General features: G+C 43.3%; 1 protein-coding gene across 1 annotated transcript in view; it reads left to right on the top strand.

Annotated features, from left to right (window-relative positions):
- LOC139373473 (collagen alpha-1(XIV) chain-like) overlaps positions 1–21,765 on the top strand; it is an 88,077-nt gene that overhangs the window by 9,748 nt on the left and 56,564 nt on the right. The window contains exons 4-9 of the mRNA XM_071114029.1: positions 5,453–5,593; positions 5,721–5,825; positions 18,349–18,501; positions 18,789–18,908; positions 19,201–19,365; positions 21,303–21,464. Of these exons, the coding sequence (XP_070970130.1) occupies positions 5,453–5,593; positions 5,721–5,825; positions 18,349–18,501; positions 18,789–18,908; positions 19,201–19,365; positions 21,303–21,464 (846 nt within the window). The remainder of the gene's footprint in view (positions 1–5,452; positions 5,594–5,720; positions 5,826–18,348; positions 18,502–18,788; positions 18,909–19,200; positions 19,366–21,302; positions 21,465–21,765) is intronic.

Raw genomic sequence — 21,765 nt, 5'->3', positions numbered from 1 at the left:
GGCCCTCGGAGTGTGGTGTCAGGAAAATAACCTCACACTCAACGCCAACAAAACTAAGGAGATGATTGTGAACTTCAGGAAACAGCAGAGGGAGCACCCCCCTATCCACATCGATGGAACAGTAGTGGAGAGGGTAGCAAGTTTTAAGTTCCTCGGCATACACATCACAGACAAACTGAATTGGTCCACTCACACAGACAGCATTGTGAAGAAGGCGCAGCAGCGCCTCTTCAACCTCAGGAGGCTGAAGAAATTTGGCTTGTCACCAAAAGCACTCACAAACTTCTACAGATGCACAATCGAGAGCATCCTGTCGGGCTGTATCACCGCCTGGTACGGCAACTGCTCCGCCCACAACCGTAAGGCTCTCCAGAGGGTAGTGAGGTCTGCACAACGCATCACCGGAGGCAAACTACCTGCCTTCCAGGACACCTACACCACCCGATGTCACAGGAAGGCCATAAAGATCATCAAGGACAACAACCACCCGAGCCACTGCCTGTTCACCCCGATATCATCCAGAAGGCGAGGTCAGTACAGGTGCATCAAAGCAGGGACCGAGAGACTGAAAAACAGCTTCTATCTCAAGGCCATCAGACTGTTAAACAGCCACCACTAACATTGCGTGGCTGCTGCCAACACACTGACTCAACTCCAGCCTCTTTAATAATGGGAATTGATGTAAAATATATCACTAGACACTTTAAACAATGCTACTTAATATAATGTTTACATACCCTACATTACTCATCTGATATGTATATACTGTACTCGATACCATCTACTGCATCTTGCCTATGCCGTTCTGTACCATCACTCATTCATATATCTTTATGTACATATTCTTTATCCCTTTACACTTGTGTGTATAAGGTTGTAGTTTTGGAATTGTTAGGTTAGATTACTCATTGGTTATTACTGCATTGTCGGAACTAGAAGCACAAGCATTTCGCTACACTCGCATTAACATCTGCTAACCATGTGTATGTGACAAATACATTTGATTTGATTTGTATTTAAGCGTCGCACTTCTCCTCCAAAAAAAGTAATACTAGACTACCATAAATTGTATTGTATGTGTGAGGCACGTTCTCAATAAGCACGTTATAGGACTGAATCATTTGAATATGTTTGGTGGAGTGAGTCTTTGGTAACCAGACAAGAGGCGCGTTTTGGAAATGGGGGCGGATACAAGCCGAAAGGAGTTTGCACTGCAGGTAGGCCTATGTGAGTTGTGAATAATGCAAAAGCCTCATGAGTAGACAATTATTTTAGAAATCTTTTTTTGGATAGGCTCCTTGGCTAATGCATGAAATACACCCAAAGCATTGCTGTTGAAACAGCTTTCGTTATAGTTGGAAGTTGTTTAGGGGCAAAAAATAAATAAATTGCATAGCACTGGGCTCAAACTCACAAGGCTCAGAGTCAGAGCATGCTGCTTATATCACTGCCCCTCTGCTGTTCACAATTCTTTAGCAAGCAGGGAGAGTACTTGATGATACTTAATGGAAACAGTGCATTGTTTTTAATTATTTTGTTTTAAGCCTTCCCCAAACCATAGCCATAACCTTAACCACTTTGTGGTCTGGTTGTTGTTTTAACCCTGTAATGATGCAGAATTAATCGGTAAAAAAAACGGTCTGCGGTCAAGAACCAGAATTCATTTCAGCCTATGCTGCACTTCAGTCCTTTGACTTTTTGACCCTGACGTAGACATGGATTACCCCAGAGAACACTGCTACTTCAACTGCTCTTTCTTCATCTGACTATGTTTTCTCTCATAGTCCAAGAGCATCTGGTTGTCGCAGTGGTGGCACAGGTCTACTCATGTGGAGATTTTCTATTTTCTCACTCTCTCACCTGTCCATCTCATTTGAATTCCATGCTGTCACTGTCACTTGTCCACTCAAGCTTAACATTATTGTAATCTATCACCCACCAGGTGCCCTTGGAGAATTCCTCAATAAGCTTGACACCTTGATAAGCTCATTTCCTGACGATGGCTCACTGCTCTTCGTACTTGGCAACTTCAACCTCCCGACATCTGCCTTCAATTCATTTCTTTCCAACTCTCTCTTTCTCCTCCTTGCCTCTTTTGACCTCATCCTTTCCCAATCCCCTCCAAATCACCAGGCAAGCAATACGCTTAACCTCATCTTTACTAGAGGCTGCTCGCCTACTAATCTCACTGCGACCCCCCCCCCCCCCCTCCAGGTCTCTGATTTTCCTTTTCTGTCTCCCTTTCCTCCAACCCTAACCACTCAGCCCCTACCCAGGTGGTCATGCAATTTTTCACTCTCTCTCCAACTACTCTCTCATCTTCTATCCTATCATCTCTCCCTTCTGCTAAATCCTTCTCCCTCCTGTCTCCGGATTCTGCCTCTTCAACCCAACTCTCCTCCCTTTCCACATCCTATGACTCACACTGTCCCCATTTCTCCTGGCCGGCTCGGCCCTCCCCTCCTACTCCGCGGCTGAGTGACTCATTGCGAGCTTACAGAACAGGGCTGCGGGCAGCTAAGCAAAAATGGAGGAAAACTAAACTTCGGAGGACCTATCATCCTTTCACCTCCTCCTCTCTACCTTCTCTTCATCTGTATCTGCTGCTAAAGCCACTTTCTACCACTCTAAATCTCTGCCTTTAGCTTCTTCCTATAACCCTAGGAAACTCTTCCACCTTCCCCTTAATCCTACACCCCCCACCCCCTCTCTGCGGACAACTTTGTCATCCACTTTGAAAAAAAGGTTGACGACATCGACTACTCATTCACTCAGCCTATTGAGTCCACTGGTCTCACTCACACAGAACTAACCTACGCCTTGACCTCTTTCTCCAGATTAAATCCTACGAGTAGTGAGGTCTGGCCGCCCGACAACCTGCCCGCTCAACCCCATCCCTTCCTCCCTTCTCCAGACCATCTCTGAAGATCTTCTTAGATTTGTTCCCTCTGACTTCAAAATGGCTCAAGTTGTTCCCCTCCTCATGAAACCAACACTCGACTCATCTGACATCAAAAACTATAGACCTGTATTCCTTCTTTATTTTCTTTCCAAAACACTTGATCGTGCTGTCTCTGATTAACTTTCTCGTTATCTCTCTCAGAATTATCTTCTTGACCCCAGCCAGTGTCAAGACGTGTCATTCAAATGAGACTGTTCTTCTCTGTGTCACGAAGGCTCTCCGCACTGCCAAAGCTGACTGTCTCTCCTCTGTTCTCATCCTCCTAGATCTATCCGCTGCCTTTGTCACCGTGAACCATCAGATCCTCCTCTCCACCCTCTCAGGACTGGGCGTTTCAGGCAATGCACACTCTTGGATTGCATTCTACCTGGCAGCCGCTCCTACCAGGTGATGTGGAGAGGATCTGTGTCTGCACCACGTACTCTCACTACTGGTGTCCCCCAGGGCTCGGTTCTAAGCCCTCTCCTCTTCTCTTTATACACCAAGTCGCTCGGCTCCGTCATATCCTCACATGGTCTCTCCTATCATTGCTATGCCATATGACACTCAACTACTTTTCTCCTTCCCCCCTTCTGACACCAAGGTGGCGACACACATCTCTGTGTGCCTGGCAGATATCTCAACTTGGATGTCGGTCCACCACCTCAAGCTCAAACTCAACAAGACGGAACTGCTCTTCCTCTCCATCACGGTTGACCACTCCACAGTCTCCCCCCTCCCAATGTGCAAAGAACCTTGGTGTGACCCTGGACAACACCCTGTCATTCTCTGCAAACACCAAAGCAGTGACCCGGTCCTGCAGGTTCATGTTCTACAACATCCGTAGAGTACGACCCTACCTCACACAGGAAGCGTGTCCTCTCCCATATGGGCTCCTGCAACTCGCTGTTGGCTGGGCTCCCTGCTGTGCCATAAAACCCCTGCAACTTATCCAGAACGCAGCAGCCTGCCTGGTTTTCAACCTTCCCTAGTTCTCTCATGTCACCCCGCTCCTCCGCACACTCCACTGGCTTCCAGTTGAAGCTCGCATCCACCACAATACCATGGTGTTTACCTACGGAACAGCAAAAGGAACTGCCCCTCCCTACCTTCAGGCTATGCTCAAACCCAACACCCCAACCCGAGCATTCCGTTCTGCCACATCAGGTCTCTTGGCCCTCCCACCCAAACGGAAGTGCAGCTCCCGCTCAGCACAGTCCAAGCTCTTCTCTGTGGTAGAACCAGCTTCCCCCTGAAGTTAGGACAGCAGAGTCCCTTCCCATCTTCCGAAAACATCTGAAACCCTACCTCTTCAAACAATATCTTAAATAATCCGCCTCGCCTTCTATTTGACTATTTGGAGAATGCATTGGGCAGGACATAAAAACAGCCTTCACCCCCCCCACCCCCCCCCCACTATCTCTGACTCTACTGATAGCTACGTTATTGAGGAAAATGTACATTTTTATGCCTGTGATATGTGGTTGTCCCACCTAGCAATCTTAAGATAAATGCACTAACTGTAAGTCGCTCTGGATAAGAGCATCTGCAAAATGTCTCAAATATAAATATATACCGAGTGTGCTGTATCAACACAGACATTTTTCTGAAAAAGACAATATCAGTGCTTTTCAAGTATTCTGCGGTACATTCGGAAGTATTGGTCAAGATTGTTTGAGTCATTCATAGGGGTGCGTCCTAAGGTCCAGTTGTGTCAGATGAGGCCTCCATAATACCTGTGAATGACCTATGATGGGCGCATCATCTTTAAGCAAGACCTGACAGGACTTGGCACCCCCATTTCTACAACATGCCTACACACCTCCATTTGCAACATGTTGCCTTCGGGCCATGCTTAGCAGCTATATCAAAATAGTAACAAAGGAGGAACTGTACGTGACAGTGAACGCAGTTAAAGACGAGTGTTAAATGTCAGGATAATTGTAATTCCGTAGTTCTGTTCTGATATGCAAAACATGAAGGATGAAACCTAAGGTCAATGCATAAATAGTACATTTTAGCCACATTCCCTTAAGTGCTTCAATGGTCTGCCAGGCTCGATTTATATGAATTGATTTAGAATCAGTAGGCTACACGGGGAGTGTGTTCTCTCCTGTTTTCACGCAGCCCTGTTAAGTTGTTTTTGAAGAGAGAGACAGTGGAGTGAGTCCAACTGAGTGTCTCCATGTACTGTGCATACTGCTTCTTGAAGTAATTCAGGTGTGTTGGAACAGGCCTCACTTTACTTCTCCTGCAGCAGCCGCTGAGCCGCTGCCGTTCATTTACTGCCGTATCCAGTGGTATTCTTCATTGCAACATCAAATGTCATTCCTGACATTCCACCTGAAAAGGAGATTTCAAAATAGTCCAAATATCCCAAAAAGTATATTTTTATTATGGTAAACTAATTTTCAATAGAATGTATTTAATAAACAATCAGAACACAAGTGAAAACAATTTCATTAATATTTACAAAGATTGGTCTTGTTTGTTACTTTCTCCCAATTCCAGATGCAGAGGTGACTGAACTAGAGGTGACAAAGAAGGAAGCCAAAGTGATCATAGACTTTGACCCCAGACAGTTATACACAGTCAAGGTCACTGCTGTGAAAGGTGCTCAGGAGAGCAAGCCACTTCTAGGAACATTTGAGGGTGAGAAGAGCCTTAGACCTTTTACAACCTATTCTATGATTTCATGAACTTGTTCAATCAAAAGGTAATAGCTGACAAAATGTATTCTACGGTATGTGTCAATGGAACTGTGTTTGGTTTGTTTCAGCCCAACTTTCAGAGCCTGACGTTAAGAACGTACAGCCCCAGAATGTACGCCCCAAAAACCAGAAAGACACCAGTGTCACAGAGGAGAACAATGAGATATCTGAAGGTAAGTATGGGATGTATGAGTGACCAACCTGAAATCTGGAAATTGCCATGGCTCAGTCTTCAAATCAACCAAGAAATCAACATGGAGAAGATTAGCTTGAAGACACACAGGTAAGTTGAAGCTCCAAAGGGCTCTTGGTTGGTGCTGAGGCTATACCTGGTGGTGGAGTGAACAGCTGTACATTTTTCATTGGGAGTGGATGCGACAATTAGAAAACATTGCCCGTGTGATGTTTTTGTTCAAACTTTTCTGAAGAAGAAAGGCCTTGAATGTGATCCTCATTCCCACTCACTCATTGGAGCAACAACTGCAATGTGCTTCATTTCAAGTGGACTTTGAAGGAAATTCCAGGGCTGGAAATTGTCACAAAGTAAGTCTACATTGGATCCCAGTAAACAAAACTTGTAATCGGACTCCAAGACACCAGAGGTACCACAGACACTGTCTTGTGGTCCTGAAACAGACAGAGCCGGAGAGGATCTGATTAAACCAAAAGCACTGGATATTGAAGCATTTTGGAGCAATGATCTACTTGTGATTGCTGTGTTCCGTAAAACCAAGGTAAGCCTTAAACTGTTTTCCTTTTAAAATGAGCATGAAGTTGTTATAAATCTGTTATGGTAAACGATCGGCCAGGATCTAAAAACTGGAATGACAAAGTTTAAAACCAGTCATCATGACACTGATACAAAGCTGTAATGTTATAGGAGTCTACATTTATGTCTCAGGGCTAATACTGTATAGGAAGATTCAGCCCCAACTGAAATAACATCTGTCAGGGTAAAGGTTATGTATGCAATAGTTGCAGAGGTATTTTAACACACCCTTCCAGTTGAGTTCAAACAGATAAAAGAGACCTGGGGACTAAATATTGATTATTTACAAAGGATTGATCTCAAAGTGTCTGCCACAGTATTGCTCCTTGTCTGTAACCAGTGTCAATATTTTTTAAATTAAAAAAACAAAAAAACTGTGATAGTAAAAGCTGTTGGTGGGATGAAACAGGCTATTAGTGGTAGATTTAGGAGTTTGTTTTCAGACAAAGATAGTAACAGTGTTTATGAAACTCCTGTGGAGTCTGTGTTTCATGGTGACTTGGATCGTCTGTGCTTCTGGCATAAAGAGCTATGATTTGGCTGAGGTGTCAAAAAGTGTTTTGCAGTTATGGAGTGTGGTGTAAGGATCCCTGTGGTGCTTTGAGGTCTGCGATGGATCACCTGCCGTCTCTTAAAATGCTCAAATTGCCTATGAGTAAAAGACAGAAGGGGAAAATAACTTGGATATAATGATGCGGCTTTTCTTTCTCCTTCACTCTCTATCTTCTTTCTTTCTCCAAACTCTTTCTTTCCCTGTCAAGCTCTAATTTCTTCCTCCTCACTGTTTCTCTCTTTTTTCCCTTCCTCCTTCTCTCTCGCCCTCTCTCTCTCTCCACTCTCCCTCTCTCTCTCCATTGCATGTAGACAGTTGACACAGACAGCTATCTCCTTGCCCACACTTGCAGAATACCTTTGCTATGTTATCACGGGGCCCATTCTTGGACGGCTCCAGGCTTGCTAAGTAAACCCCCTGTAGCTCCCTGCCTGCCTGGGTGTGCAGATATACCAGAGGGCATAAAGGTGTGCCCAAGGCCTGGCAGATGCCTCAGTCCCACACAACCTAGCACTTACCTCCACGCCTACCCTCTCTGAACTGGGCCCAGGAAGGATATTAGGCCCCTATATTTATGCACTAATTGAAGTTGCTGGGGCCGTGCTCGGCAGAGTCGGCGCTTCCGGAGGTGGTGGTGGTGTCATAAGGGACACATATAGGTAATTAAGGCCGGATGACTCATGCATCGCCATGGCAGAGCTTATGTTGTGCAGTGGCCGGTGTTTGGGATCCGAGGCTCATGGTTGATTGACACATTTTTGAGCGAAAAGTAATTGGTGTCAGTCGGTGAAGGGATAAAATGGCATAGTTTATGTATGACACGTTGATTTTTAGCCCCTTTTGGCTCTAGATGAGTATATGGGTATGGGCGTGTGCCATGTGGTATATTACACTGCCATAACATTATCATAGGCATTACTTAACGTCTTTTCATTTCTTTCCAGTTTATGTTTGTCCTTCCAGCTTTTAGGTATATTCTATATGCAGCGGCATAAGCAGTTACCAGTACATCTGAACCAATAACCACAACCAGTACCAGACCATATCCTTTACCTTTCAGCTAGACTGCTTTCAGTTCCCGCTGGCTACACTGCTACCTGCTCAAGTTAGCGCAGATAGCATTAGCTTATCATCCGCCCTGTCGCTTGGGGGTCAAGGAGGATATTACGCTTCCTCAATGTCCCTTAACTAGCAGGTGGTTGGGGAGGTGGTGCTGCCAGACAGTATTACGCTGCGATGACATGACCCATTTGTTTAACTTTAATTACATGGTCATTTGTTCACACGGAGGTAATTGGACTGTATCCGGAGAGGCCGGCGAGATAATGAAATCACAGCTTGCTCCTGATTCCCCCCACTCTTCAGGGAACCCTAACGCGCTGTAGTGTCGCCCCCAGGAACCACACGTTATATTTTAAGCATAGAAGACATTTAGTGGTCTGTAGTAGCCTACGAGCAGGGCTTCTTAGAGGACAGAGAGGTTCTCTCTAGGCTCATGAATAACAGCTAAGAGATGGGGGCAGAAGATGTTATGGTAGTGGTGTCTTTTGAGGCTGTTTAGCGAAGGAGGAGGTTGTTATTTAGCTTTTTTGTTGATTAAGATGCGATTAAATATCTGTGCAGTAGTGAATGAAAATGTGACAATTTGCCTTGTAAAACAGCACAATTTCAGCAATAACAGGTGCAAACTAGTGTTTTGAAGAATGGCTAACTTTCCTAATCCTCTTGGGTGTCTTGAAAACACAGTATTTTCACAAGACATAAGACATCACTGAGGTACAGTGAGGGAAAATAGTATTTGATCCCCTGCTGATTTTGCCCACTGACAAAGAAATGATCCATCTATAATTTTAATGGTAGGTTTATTTGAACAGTGAGAGACAGAATAACAACAAAAAAATCCAGAAAAACGCATGTCAAATGCTATAATGTTATAAATTGATTTGCATTTTAATGAGGGAAATAAGTATTTGACCCCCTCTCAGTCAGAAAGATTTCTGGCTCCCAGATGTCTTTTATGCAGGTAACGAGCTGAGATTAGGAGCACACTCTTAAAGGGAGTGCTCCTAATCTCAGTTTGTTACCTGTATAAAAGACACCTGTCCACAGAAGATTCCAAACTCTCCAGCATGGCCAAGGCCAAAGAACTCTCCAAGGATGTCAGGGACAAGATTGTAGACCTACACAAGGCTAGAATGGGCTACAAGACCATCGCCAAGCAGCTTGGTGAGAAGGTGACAACAGTTGGTGCGATTATTCGCAAATGGAAGAAACACAAAAGAACTGTCAATCTCCCCCTGCCTGGGGTTCCATGCAAGATCTCACCTCGTGGAGTTGCAATGATCATGAGAACGGTGAGGAATCAGCCCAGAACTACACGGGAGGATCTTGTCAATGATCTCAAGGCAGCTGGGACCATAGTCACCAAGAAAACAATTGGTAACACACTACGCCGTGAAGGACTGAAATCCTGCAGCGCCCGCAAGGTCCCCCTGCTCAAGAAAGCACATATACATGCCCGTCTGAAGTTTGCCAATGAACATCTGAATGATTCAGAGGACAACTGGGTGAAAAGTGTTGTGGTCAGATGAGACCAAAATGGAGCTCTTTGGCATCAACTCAACTCGCAGTGTTTGAAGGAAGAGGAATGCTGCCTATGACCCCAAGAATACCATCCCCACCTTCAAACATTATGCTTTGGGGCTGTTTTTCTGCTAAGGGGACAGGACATCTTCACCACATCAAAGGGACGATGGACGGGGCCATGTACCGTCAAATCTTGGGTGAGAACCTCCTTCCCTCAGCCAGGGCATTGAAAAGGACCCAAAACACACAACCAAGGCAACAAAGGAGTTGCTCAAGAAGAAGCACATTAAGGTCCTTGAGTGGCCTAGCCAGTCTCCAGACCTTAATCCCATAGAAAATCTGTGGAGGGAGCTGAAGGTTTGAGTTGCCAAACGTCAGCCTCGAAACCTTAATGACTTGGAGAAGATCTGCAAAGAGGAGTGGGACAAAATCCCTCCTGAGATGTGTGCAAACCTGTTGGCCAACTACAAGAAACGTCTGACCTCTGTGATTGCCAACAAGGGTTTTCACCAAGTACTAAGTCATGTTTTGCAGAGTTTTTCTGGATTTTTTTATTGTTATTCTGTCTCTCACTGTTGAAATAAACCTACCATTAAAATTATAGACTGATCATTTCGTTGTCAGTGGGCAAACGTACAAAATCAGCAGGGAATCAAATACTTTTTCCCTCACTGTATTTCTGTAACCATGGACACAGGCATGTTTTTTTTTAAGGCTGAAGTCATGTAACTGTTGGAATTCTCTGTTCAGTGTCAAAGACACACAATTCCCTGTAATTAATTAGTTTGGTAACAGACTGTATAGTACTTTTGATCTTCAGCCGTAGTGCTGTTCATGTAAGACACGCAGGAAACACTGTTATGAAATGGAAATAATTTGTTGGACAAATGGAGCATTGCAACTTTTATGCTGGACTCTTGGGATACTGCTTCCTATTGAGTGACAGGTATTATGTCATTCATTTGTTGGTATTATAACAGGTTTTATAACAGTTTCATTGCAAAAGAAATTCACCTGGCTGGCTCGGTCTGTCAGCTTGTGGTGAAAGGAACCCATTTACTATACATGGCTCTAGCTCAGGGATGGACAACTTTGATGGGGGTGGAGGACACAGCAAATCGGACTCATCATGAGGGGCTGCGTACCCACATCCATACCCACACATGCAGTCAGAGTCGGCCCTAGCCTTTTGGGGGCCCGTGTTAACTAATTTCATGCAATTCTACTCATTTTGTCATGAGCTGGAGCGATAAATTCGCAACTTTACAGCTAATTTCCTGCAATTCTTCACTTTTTGCCAAAGGGTAGAGACAAATGTTTCCCTTTTTTAACATGATATCTGATGATCAATGGTGGCCCCCAGGTCAATCATTCGACCATGATTTAGATAGCTGGTCGCTAGACTAACATTCCAATAAAAATAATGTTAGCTGACATGGGCTAATTGAGTGACTGTCATTGACTGACATAACAAGAGAAACTGCTGATGCACAACCAAATTTCCAAATGGCACCTTGTGTATTCTACCATTGATCTGCAGGCCAACAAAAAAAAAGTGGTCCGCGGTCCATCAGTTGCCCATCCCTGCTTTAGCTGATGCATATACAGACCACAGCGAACTTACCGGATACATTATGTACAAAATGAGCAATCAACAAACAACTCAACGCAATGCCATTTCCCCATGCTACAAATCACGATGAACGATGAATCAACAGAGCATGCCTCATCGCAGACGGATCCACTGTTGATAAAGCCAAATTGAAAGTGAGCAAAATAGTGCTGTGGCCTAGACTGAGAGTCTGGCATTCCATTAATGCAAGTGCAGGCTTTACTGAGTTATGAAGCGTGGAGAAAAAGCTTCATTAATGGAACTTGACATTCAGACAGAGTCATTTGGAGTCCCAAGTAGAAATAGAAGGGTTAGGAATGTGACAGGTGACGGATGCTCTCAGGCAGTTAGGCGGGCACACGTTTTAAAGTCACCTAGTCAACCCCATCCAGAGAAAAGATGCCACGTGATCACGTCCATATTGCCCGAGGGAATGGGCCTCTGTTGACCAGCATCATTCATTAGGTGGATGTGTTTAGCCTCTGAGGCTTGAACTTTTGATGTCAGTTTTCTTATGAAAAAATGTTGATGTTTCCTTTGTTGTTATTGGTTTTGGTTTTGGGTGAGTGAGGGAGTGTACACTTTCTGAGATGTCACACAAACACCTGCCAGGATGTTGTGTGAGTCAGTGTGGCTGTCACATCACCCAACTCCTCCAGTCTGTGGTTAATTGTTTCTAGCGACAGAAGTGCATTTGAATATTCACAGGACAAGTTTGACTTACAGTAATTTCCCCCGGGTTCCCACGACAACGTCTGAACGTTGTCACATTGTCTGCTCATTGTTCGGTTCTCTACCGTATGGGGCTGACAGATAAACGAGTAACATCCTCGCTTGGTTGACAGCGCAGCCCTTTCTTCATATGCTGCATCGCCTCACAGTCACAAAGCCAATGCCCAGAGGTGAGGCTTTACCTGTTCCACTCTGCCCCAGTCGCTGTAGTCCCATCAGTCACTGGGAGTGGCCTCTTAGCTTAAACATCTTCATAAGCTTCATAAGCTTATGGTATGAGAAAGTACGGTGGAAAATATGCAGACAGAAGGCCATACATTCTATAGACACATTTAGGATTTTATTGGAGAATAGGGAGATTCTTCTGTCACAACATCCTTCATAAGGCCGAGGATTTTAAGTCGATTCTTTTCAAGTTACCCATCGAAAAACATTAGCCTATACCTGCGTTGTTTTCAGATAAATGCATGAGGAAAAATCCACCTGGATCCCCTAGAGAATTATGAATGCCAGAGACCAATCATAATCTGATATCAATGGACCAGTAAGAACCGTAAAGATGAACCATACACCATTCGATCACTATTAATAAGGCACTGCTCATATCTAATGCCTTACATATTTCAGCCACATATTCCATATACTAGAATAACATTAAGAGAAAACTAGCATTGCTATATTGAGGCTTGTATTATTGGTTCTACTGTAGTCTGTGAGATGCCTGTGGGAGGAAAGCATGGAGGTTCCTCCTTATGTACTGAACAAAAATATAAATGCAACATGCAACAATTTCAAAGATTGTACTGAGTTACAGTTCATATAAGGAAATCAGTCAACTGAAATCAATTAATTAGGCCCTAATCTATGGATTTCACATGACTGGGAATACAGATGTGCATCTGTTGGTCACAGATACCTTTAAAAGGAAGGTAGGGACGTGGATCAGAAAACCAGTCAGTATCTAGTGTGACTACCATTTGCCTCATGCAGCGCAACACATCTCCTTCACATAGAGTTGATCAGCCTGTTGATTGTGGCTTGTAGAATGTTGTCCTTCTCCTCTTCAATGACTGTGCGAAGTTGGTGGATATTGGCGGGAACTGGAACACGCTGTTGTACACGTCGCTCCAGAGCTTATGCCTGCCCATACCATAACCCTACTGCCACCATGAGGTACTCTGTTCACAACGTTGATGTCAGCAAACCGCTCACCTACACAACGCCATACACGTACTCTGCGATTGTCAGGCCGGTTGGACGTACTGACAAATTCTCTAAAAGACGTTGGACGCAGTTTATGGTAGAGAAATAAACATTTGATTCTCTGGCAACAGCTTTGGTGGACATTCCTGCAGTCAGAATGCCAATTGAACGCTCCCCTCAAAATTTGAGACGTAAAACTGCACATTTTAGAGTGGCCTTTTATTGTCACCAGCACAAGGTGCACATGTGTAATGATCATGCTGTTTAATCAGCTTCTTGCTATTCCACACCTGTCATGTTGATAGATTATCTTGGCAATGGAGAAATGCTCACTAACAGGGATGTAAACAGAGAGAAATACATTTTCCAAATGTGCGTTTGGAAAATGTCTGGGATCTTTTGCTTCAGCTCATGAAACATGGGACCTACATTTTAAACGTTGCTTTTATATTTTTGTTTAGTGTAGTTTATTCTGCATTATTTCATCATCATTCTACTGTATGGTAGAGCTCCTCGGAGACAGCTCCTGTGAATAATGTCAACCCTATGAGATTATTAGGCTTAGATTTGCCACTGGGGTAGGAGGGCTGGTGTGGAGCTCCACTGGCTAATCACATGTATTATTGTCAGAGGGACCACTGGCTAATCACATGTATTATTGTCAGAGGGACCACTGGCTAATCACATGTATTATTGTCAGAGGGACCACTGGCTAATCACATGTATTATTGTCAGAGGGACCACTGGCTGATCACATGTATTATTGTCAGAGGGAGCTAGTTTGTTTGGAGTAGTTGCGTAAATTGAATAAAGTGTGCCTGTTATCACCCATCTCTGCTCTCCTGCACCTGACTTACCTTCAACATTGTGACAGCTGGCCCATGCTGACTTCAATGCTTCCCACAGTTGTGTCAAGTTGGCTGGATGTCCTTTGAGTGGTGGACCATCCTTTATACACACGGGAAACTGTCGACAGCAGCGTTGCAGTTCTTGGCACGATCAAATAGATGTGTCTGGCACCTACTACCATACCCCGTTCAAAGGCACTTCAATCTTTTGTCTTGCATTCACCCATTCAATTGTCTTAAGGCTTAAAAGTCCTTCTTAAACCTGTCTCCTCCCCATCATCTTCTCTGATTTAAGTGGAATTAACAAGGCGTCATAGATTGACCATTTGAATCCAGTTGAAAGCTATGTCATGGAAAGGTCAGGTGTTCCTAATGGTTTGTACACTGAGTGTATAGGAATAAGTGAGTATGTGTGTGTATATACAGTACCAGTCAAAAGTTTGGACACACCTACTCATTTTTTTTATTGAACCTTTATTTAACTAGGCAAGTCAGTTAAGAACAAATTCTTATTTACAGTGACGGCCTACCCCTGCCAAACGCGGACGAAGCTGGGCCAAGTGTGCGCTGCCCTATGGGACTCCCTATTTTCAACATTGTAGAATAATAGTGAAGACATCAAAACTATGAAATAGCGCATACGGAAGGAATCGTGTAGTAACCAAAAAAAAGTGTTAAACAAATCCAGAATAGATTTTATATTTGATATTCTTCAAAGTTGCCACCCTTTGTCTTGATGACAGCTTTGCACACTCTTGACATTCTCTCAAGCAGCTTCACGAGGGATGCTTTTTCAACAGTCTTGAAGGAGTTCCCACGTATGCTGAGCACTTGTTGGCTGTTTTTTCTTCACTCTGCGCAACAACTCATCCCAACCCATCTCAATTGGGAGGAGGTCTGTTGATTGTGGAGGTCAGGTCATCTGATGCGGCACTCCATCACTCTCCTTCTTGGTCAAATAGCCCTTACACAGCCTGGAGGTGTGTTGGGTCATTGTCCTGTTGAAAAACAAATGATAGTCCCACTAAGTGCAAACCAGATGTGATGGCGTATGGCTGCAGAAAGCTGTGGTAGACATGTTGGTTAAGTGTGCCTTGAATTCTAAATAAGTCACCAACAGTGTCACCAGCAAAGCACCCCCACACCATCACACGTCCTCCTCCATGCTTCACGGTGGGAACTACACAAGCAGAGATCATCCGTTCACCAACTCTCAAATTTGGACTCATCAGACAAAAGGACATATTTCTACCAGTCTAATGTCCATTGCTCATGTTTCTTGGCCCAAGCAAGTCTCTTCTTCTGGTGTCCTTTAGTAGTGGTTTCTTTGCAGCAATTCAACCATGAAGGCCTGATTCACGCAGTCTCTTCTGAACAGTTGATGTTGAGATGTGTCTGTTACTTGTGAAGCATTTATTTGTGAAGCATCTGTGAAGCATTTATTTGGGCTACATGAGAGCCAGTTTCATCATAGCGCTTGATGGTTTTTGTGACTACACTTGAAGAAGAAACTTTCAAAGTTCTTGAAATTTTCCAGATTGACTGACCTTCATGTCTTAAAGTAATGATGGACTGTCATTTCTCTTTGCTTATTTGAGCTGTTATTGCCATAATATGGACTTGGTCTTTTACCAAATAGGGCTATCTTCTGTATACCACCCCTACCATGTCACAACACAACTGATTGGCTCAATCGCATTAAGAAGAAAATAAATTCCACAAATGAACTTTTAACAAGTCACACCTGTTACTTGAAATGCATTCCATGTGACTACTGTCATCTAGGCAAAGGGTAGCTACTTTTTTGTTAACTACATGATTCCATAAGTGTTATTTCATAGTTTTGATGTCTTCACTATTATTCTACAAAAATTCCTGGAATGAGTAAGTGTGTCCAAACTTTTGACTGGTACTGTGCATACGTGTCACTTTTGTCACGTGTAGCTTTCACTAATCGATCACTTTAACCCTGCCATGTTCATACTGTAGATTAATGAGCTGACCTTTGAGGTTATCTGCCTAGTGGACATACGTTTGGAATCTGCTACTAGCCGATGCACACAACTACTTTGCCCTTTCATGTTTTTGGAGAGGAATGTTAGGCCCTTATCTTGAGGCGATGGTGACTTCTCTCCTCTGTGTTTGTAAATTGCACACATTATAAATCTGGATGCGGATGAGAGAGCGGTGCATGGATCTGCTTTGACATGGAGGAATGGGAACTCTTGGCTCCCTCTCCCTCTAGGCATTACCGCAGTCGCCTTAACCCTGACCCCGGCTTGGCCTTGACTGTTGACCCTGTGACCCATCAGATCCACAAGCGCCTGAGGTCCTCCACTAATAGCTATGTTCTAAAATAATCTCTCTCTCCCTCTTTCAACCCTCTCCCTTTCTCCATTCTTACTATCCCCTCTGCTTTTCAGTGTCCTTCTCCTATCCGCCTGTCTGTATAGTGTCTACCACTCTCTCCACCCTCTTGCCTCCTATACCTCTCTTGGAAAAGTGGCATCCTATCATGGTGCCACGTTGAAAGTCACTGAGCTCTTCAGTAAGGCCATTCTACTGTCTGTCTATGGAGATCGCATGGCTGAGTGCTCGATTTTATACACATGTCAGGAACGGGTGTGGCTGAAATAACCGAATCTGCTAATTTGAAAGGGTGTCCAAATACTTTCTTATATATAGTGTATTCAGGAAAACTGGTTTGAATGTGAAGCCACCTGTTGTAACACCTACTCAGTGTAGTGCTATGTCATCTAGAGATGTCTTGTTCTACTCTCACTCCCCATCTTCCCACCGTCTATTCACCTGGCTATGTTTGCTGCCCTGCTATTAAAGGCACTCAGACAATGCTCTTTCATTCACTCCAAAATGGTGCCCTGCCCTTCAATTAAATGTTCAGGAAACAGGAGGTTATTTTATGAGGTTGACACACATAAAACACTTTTTTTGTTTTCCTTCCTTTACTAAGGTCTATTATGCTGAGATATTGATTGGTTTGGAAACAGAAATTCCAGGAAGGTATAGACTTGTAGGAAGTGATAGACCACTCTGTTTCTGTCAATGGCTAATTAAACAACTCTTAAAAAATGCAGTTCTACCCTAGATTGCATAAAATGTTCCAGCCTGATAAGTATTTGTTCGACATCTGGGGGATAAGATGGTTATTGAATGATATATTCTATCTTTTCCAACCAACAGAGTAATGTACAGCATGTTTATCTTTTGCATGGATTTGAACCCAACCACACCTTTTTGATTGAAATATTGTTTAAGTGATGATCTCTACATTGATGTTATATACTGTATATCCTCTCTCCCCAGAGGTAGAGCAAAACATCCAGAAGATATCGGTCCGCTCAGCTCAGACGGAATTTGTGTGCCACTGCAGCTGTGTGCATTGAACGCTCGATAGGAAAAGTGGCACATACCACCTACAGCTAATTTACAATCTGAAATCAATCATTGTAATCCACCATAAAGGCTGATGGAATGCTGGATTACTTTTACAGTATTTTGCTTTTAAACAATAAACTGCTGCCCTATTCTAGTTGTCTGTGTCTTTGCTGGTCACCCAATTTCACAATTCTCACACACAACAATTGGCATAGGAGAAATATACTGTCAACAAAAAAAATCTTGATTCTGGGTATATTATTTCCTATAAGACTCTGAAAGTCTGACAGTTTTCTGAACTGTGAAAGTCAGAGTTTCTTTCCTGAACTTAAAATACATACAGTATTCAATGCAGATTTGTGCATATCCTGCAGAAACCTTCTGAATCCACACAGAGAGAGAGTTCTGGCTCCAATGGCTTTCACTCACGCTATCTGAGTATGTCGGATCAGGATAATATCCAGCACATTGCTGTCATCATGTCTGTTTATGGTCTAATGACAGGCCTCTCTACTTTAATAGATCGGCACAGATTGTGAGAGGAGGCATAATGAGATATGTTATTATGTGAAACGCTATGTAGCATAGAGTGTCTAAATAAAATGTCACCTAATCAAGGCCTATTTTCTCTTCATTGACTGGGTGTATTCATGAGCACTAGCATTATTTTTGCATGAATTATACACTAAATTGCCCTTCAGGGAATTTCGTGGGAGGATGTATTAAACTGAATAAACAAATGCTTTGGACCTAAGCTGCACTTCAAAGAATTACAAATGCTTTTTTTGTTGTTTGATTCAGTTATTTATTATTTATTGTTTGATTCAGTTTACCATTATTTGATAAGTTGCTCTCTTCAGTGACCTTACTTTCCCCTTTACACTCAGTAGTGGTATGTTGTATATTCTTGTGTTTTATCTAGGCTATTGTTTAAATGCTTTGTCATTAGTATGTTGGTTTAAACATAATCTGGTCTGTGTATCTTTTTCCCTTACAGAGCAGTTCATGTGTAAGACCCCGGCCATAGCGGATATTGTGATCCTGGTGGACGGATCATGGAGTATCGGACGGATAAATTTCCGTCTGGTCCGCATGTTCCTGGAGAATCTGGTTAGCGCCTTCCATGTGGAGTTTGACAAGACACGGATAGGCGAGTCATTTTACTGGTTTCTTTATCATCATCAGTGACATTGTTTCCCTATCATTGTCATCATCATTATAATTATAAGCATGAGAAAGCAGCGTTGCTAAAGAGCTCATGATTAGATGATTAGCCTTTCTATCCCACCCACTCAAGTCACGGGTACTGTAGTTTCTGTGTCGTTGTGCTGCTGCGTTTCATCTGGGTAATAAATGATTAGATGCTTGTCAGTACAGTAACAGTGTGTGTTTGTGTGTTGAGAGAAGCTACCCTGAGTGTTGATTCCCTTTGCACAGGTCTGGCCCAGTATAGTGGTGATCCCAGGATTGAGTGGCACCTGAACACTTTCACCACCAAAGAAGCAGTCATCGACGCTGTGAAGAACCTTCCTTACAAAGGAGGGAACACACTGACGGGTACTGGAAAGGAATCCTTTCTTCCTCTGTACTCTGTAATACTACTGAACCCCACATAATACACATTAGCCACCCGGCAACAAATTACGCTCATGATGTTATTCTACCACATTTTATTACATGTCCAGATAACCTGATTGACAATCCGTTTTCCATTACATTTTGACCATATCTTAGAGATTTAGCCAGGGAACCCAATAACCCAACAAAGACGCTAATACTGTATGTGACAGTCCTCAAGAACTCCTGTGTATGCAAGAGTTAGACAGTATACTGATCTTCTCCACTGTAGGTCTTGCATTGACGTACATCCTTGAGAACAGTTACAAACCCGAGTCTGGATCCAGGGCCGGCGTTCCCAAAATTGGAATCCTGATCACAGATGGGAAGTCTCAAGATGATGTCCAACCCCCGGCGCGGAGTCTGAGAGAGGCGGGAATAGAGCTGTTTGCCATTGGTATGAGACAAAGCCTCATCTTAGTTTTCTCTACATGCTCATATACTACTGTAGTTAAACAGATTGAATGCAGATGCAATTTTCTTGACGGATGGAGGGCATTCTTTCACCTTTTACATTTATACAGTATTTGGGAAATCTGGTTTGAATGTGAAGCCAACTGTTCTGACACCTGCCCAGTGTAGTGATATGTAATCTAGAGATGTCTCAATCTACTCATCTACAGTGCCTTGCGAAAGTATTCGGCCCCCTTGAACTTTGCGACCTTTTGCCACATTTCAGGCTTCAAACATAAAGATATAAAACTGTATTTTTTTGTGAAGAATTAACAACAAGTGGGACACAATCATGAAGTGGAACGACATTTATTGGATATTTCAAACTTTTTTAACAAATCAAAAACTGACAAATTGGGCGTGCAAAATTATTCAGCCCCCTTAAGTTAATACTTAAGCGCCACCTTTTGCTGCGATTACAGCTGTAAGTCGCTTGGGGTATGTCTCTATCAGTTTTGCACATCGAGAGACTGACATTTTTTCCCATTCCTCCTTGCAAAACAGCTTGAGCTCAGTGAGGTTCGATGGAGAGCATTTGTGAACAGCAGTTTTCAGTTCTTTCCACAGATTCTCGATTGGATTCAGGTCTGGACTTTGACTTGGCCATTCTAACACCTGGATATGTTAATTTTTGAACCATTCCATTGTAGATTTTGCTTTATGTTTTGGATCATTGTCTTGTTGGAAGACAAATCTCCGTCCCAGTCTCAGGTCTTTTGCAGACTCCATCAGGTTTTCTTGCAGAATGGTCCTGTATTTGGCTCCATCCATCTTCCCATCAATTTTAACCATCTTCCCTGTCCCTGCTGAAGAAAAGCAGGCCCAAACCATGATGCTGCCACCACCATGTTTGACAGTGGGGATGGTGTGTTCAGCTGTGTTGCTTTTACGCCAAACATAACGTTTTGCATTGTCGCCAAAAAGTTCAATTTTGGTTTCATCTGACCAGAGCACCTTCTTCCACATGTTTGGTGTGTCTCCCAGGTGGCTTGTGGCAAACTTTAAACAACACTTTTTATGGATATCTTTAAGAAATGGCTTTCTTCTTGCCACTCTTCCATAAAGGCCAGATTTGTGCAATATACGACTGATTGTTGTCCTATGGACAGAGTCTCCCACCTCAGCTGTAGATCTCTGCAGTTCATCCAGAGTGATCATGGGCCTCTTGGCTGCATCTCTGATCAGTCTTCTCCTTGTATGAGCTGAAAGTTTAGAGGGACGGCCAGGTCTTGGTAAATTTGCAGTGGTCTGATACTCCTTCCATTTCAATATTATCGCTTGCACAGTGCTCCTTGGGATGTTTAAAGCTTGGGAAATCTTTTTGTATCCAAATCCGGCTTTAAACTTCTTCACAACAGTATCTCGGACCTGCCTGGTGTGTTCCTTGTTCTTCATGATGCTCTCTGCGCTTTTAACGGACCTCTGAGACTATCACAGTGCAGGTGCATTTATACGGAGACTTAATTACACACAGGTGGATTGTATTTATCATCATTAGTCATTTAGGTCAACATTGGATCATTCAGAGATCCTCACTGAACTTCTGGAGAGAGTTTGCTGCACTGAAAGTAAAGGGGCTGAATAATTTTGCACGCCCAATTTTTCAGTTTTTGATTTGTTAAAAAAGTTTGAAATATCCAATAAATGTCGTTCCACTTCATGATTGTGTCCCACTTGTTGTTGATTCTTCACAAAAAATATACAGTTTTATATCTTTATGTTTGAAGCCTGAAATGTGGCAAAAGGTCTCAAAGTTCAAGGGGGCCGAATACTTTCGCAAGGCACTGTATCTCTCTCAATTCAAAGGGCTTTATTGGCATGGGAAACATCTCTCTTTCTCTCCCTCTCTCACTCTCTCGCTCTCTCTTCCCCTCTATAAAGGTGTGAAGAACGCCGATGAGAAAGAGCTGAAGGCCATTGGCTCTCCTCCAGAGGAGACGCACGTCTACAACGTGGCTGACTTCAGCGTCATGAGCTCCATCGTGGAGGGTCTGACCAGGACCGTCTGCGACCGGGTCGAACAGCTTGACAAGGCCATCAAAGGTGAGCCAGATTCAAGTAGAGTAGTAGATTCAGAAAAGAGAATTGAGAATGTCACATCCAGACCTAGGTTCAAATACATGTGTATTTGAGTATCTGGTATTTAAAATTGTTTTCTGTGTATTTTTGTATTTTCAACTACACAGCCCAAAACAAGTACAGTACTTTTATTTCAGTATTTGAATGGTTATTTGTAAAAACCAAATAGCTTCCAATAACTGGGATTATATAGACATTTAGTCACATTGTATACCTTTGTACAAGCAGACATTGTTTAAATAGTGACACTTCAGTGATTTTGGAC

Source organism: Oncorhynchus clarkii, chromosome 18, assembly GCF_045791955.1.
Source record: "Oncorhynchus clarkii lewisi isolate Uvic-CL-2024 chromosome 18, UVic_Ocla_1.0, whole genome shotgun sequence".
Taxonomy (NCBI): domain Eukaryota; kingdom Metazoa; phylum Chordata; class Actinopteri; order Salmoniformes; family Salmonidae; genus Oncorhynchus; species Oncorhynchus clarkii.
Note: the sequence above shows the minus strand (reverse complement) of the source record. Positions and strands in the feature narration are given on the sequence as shown.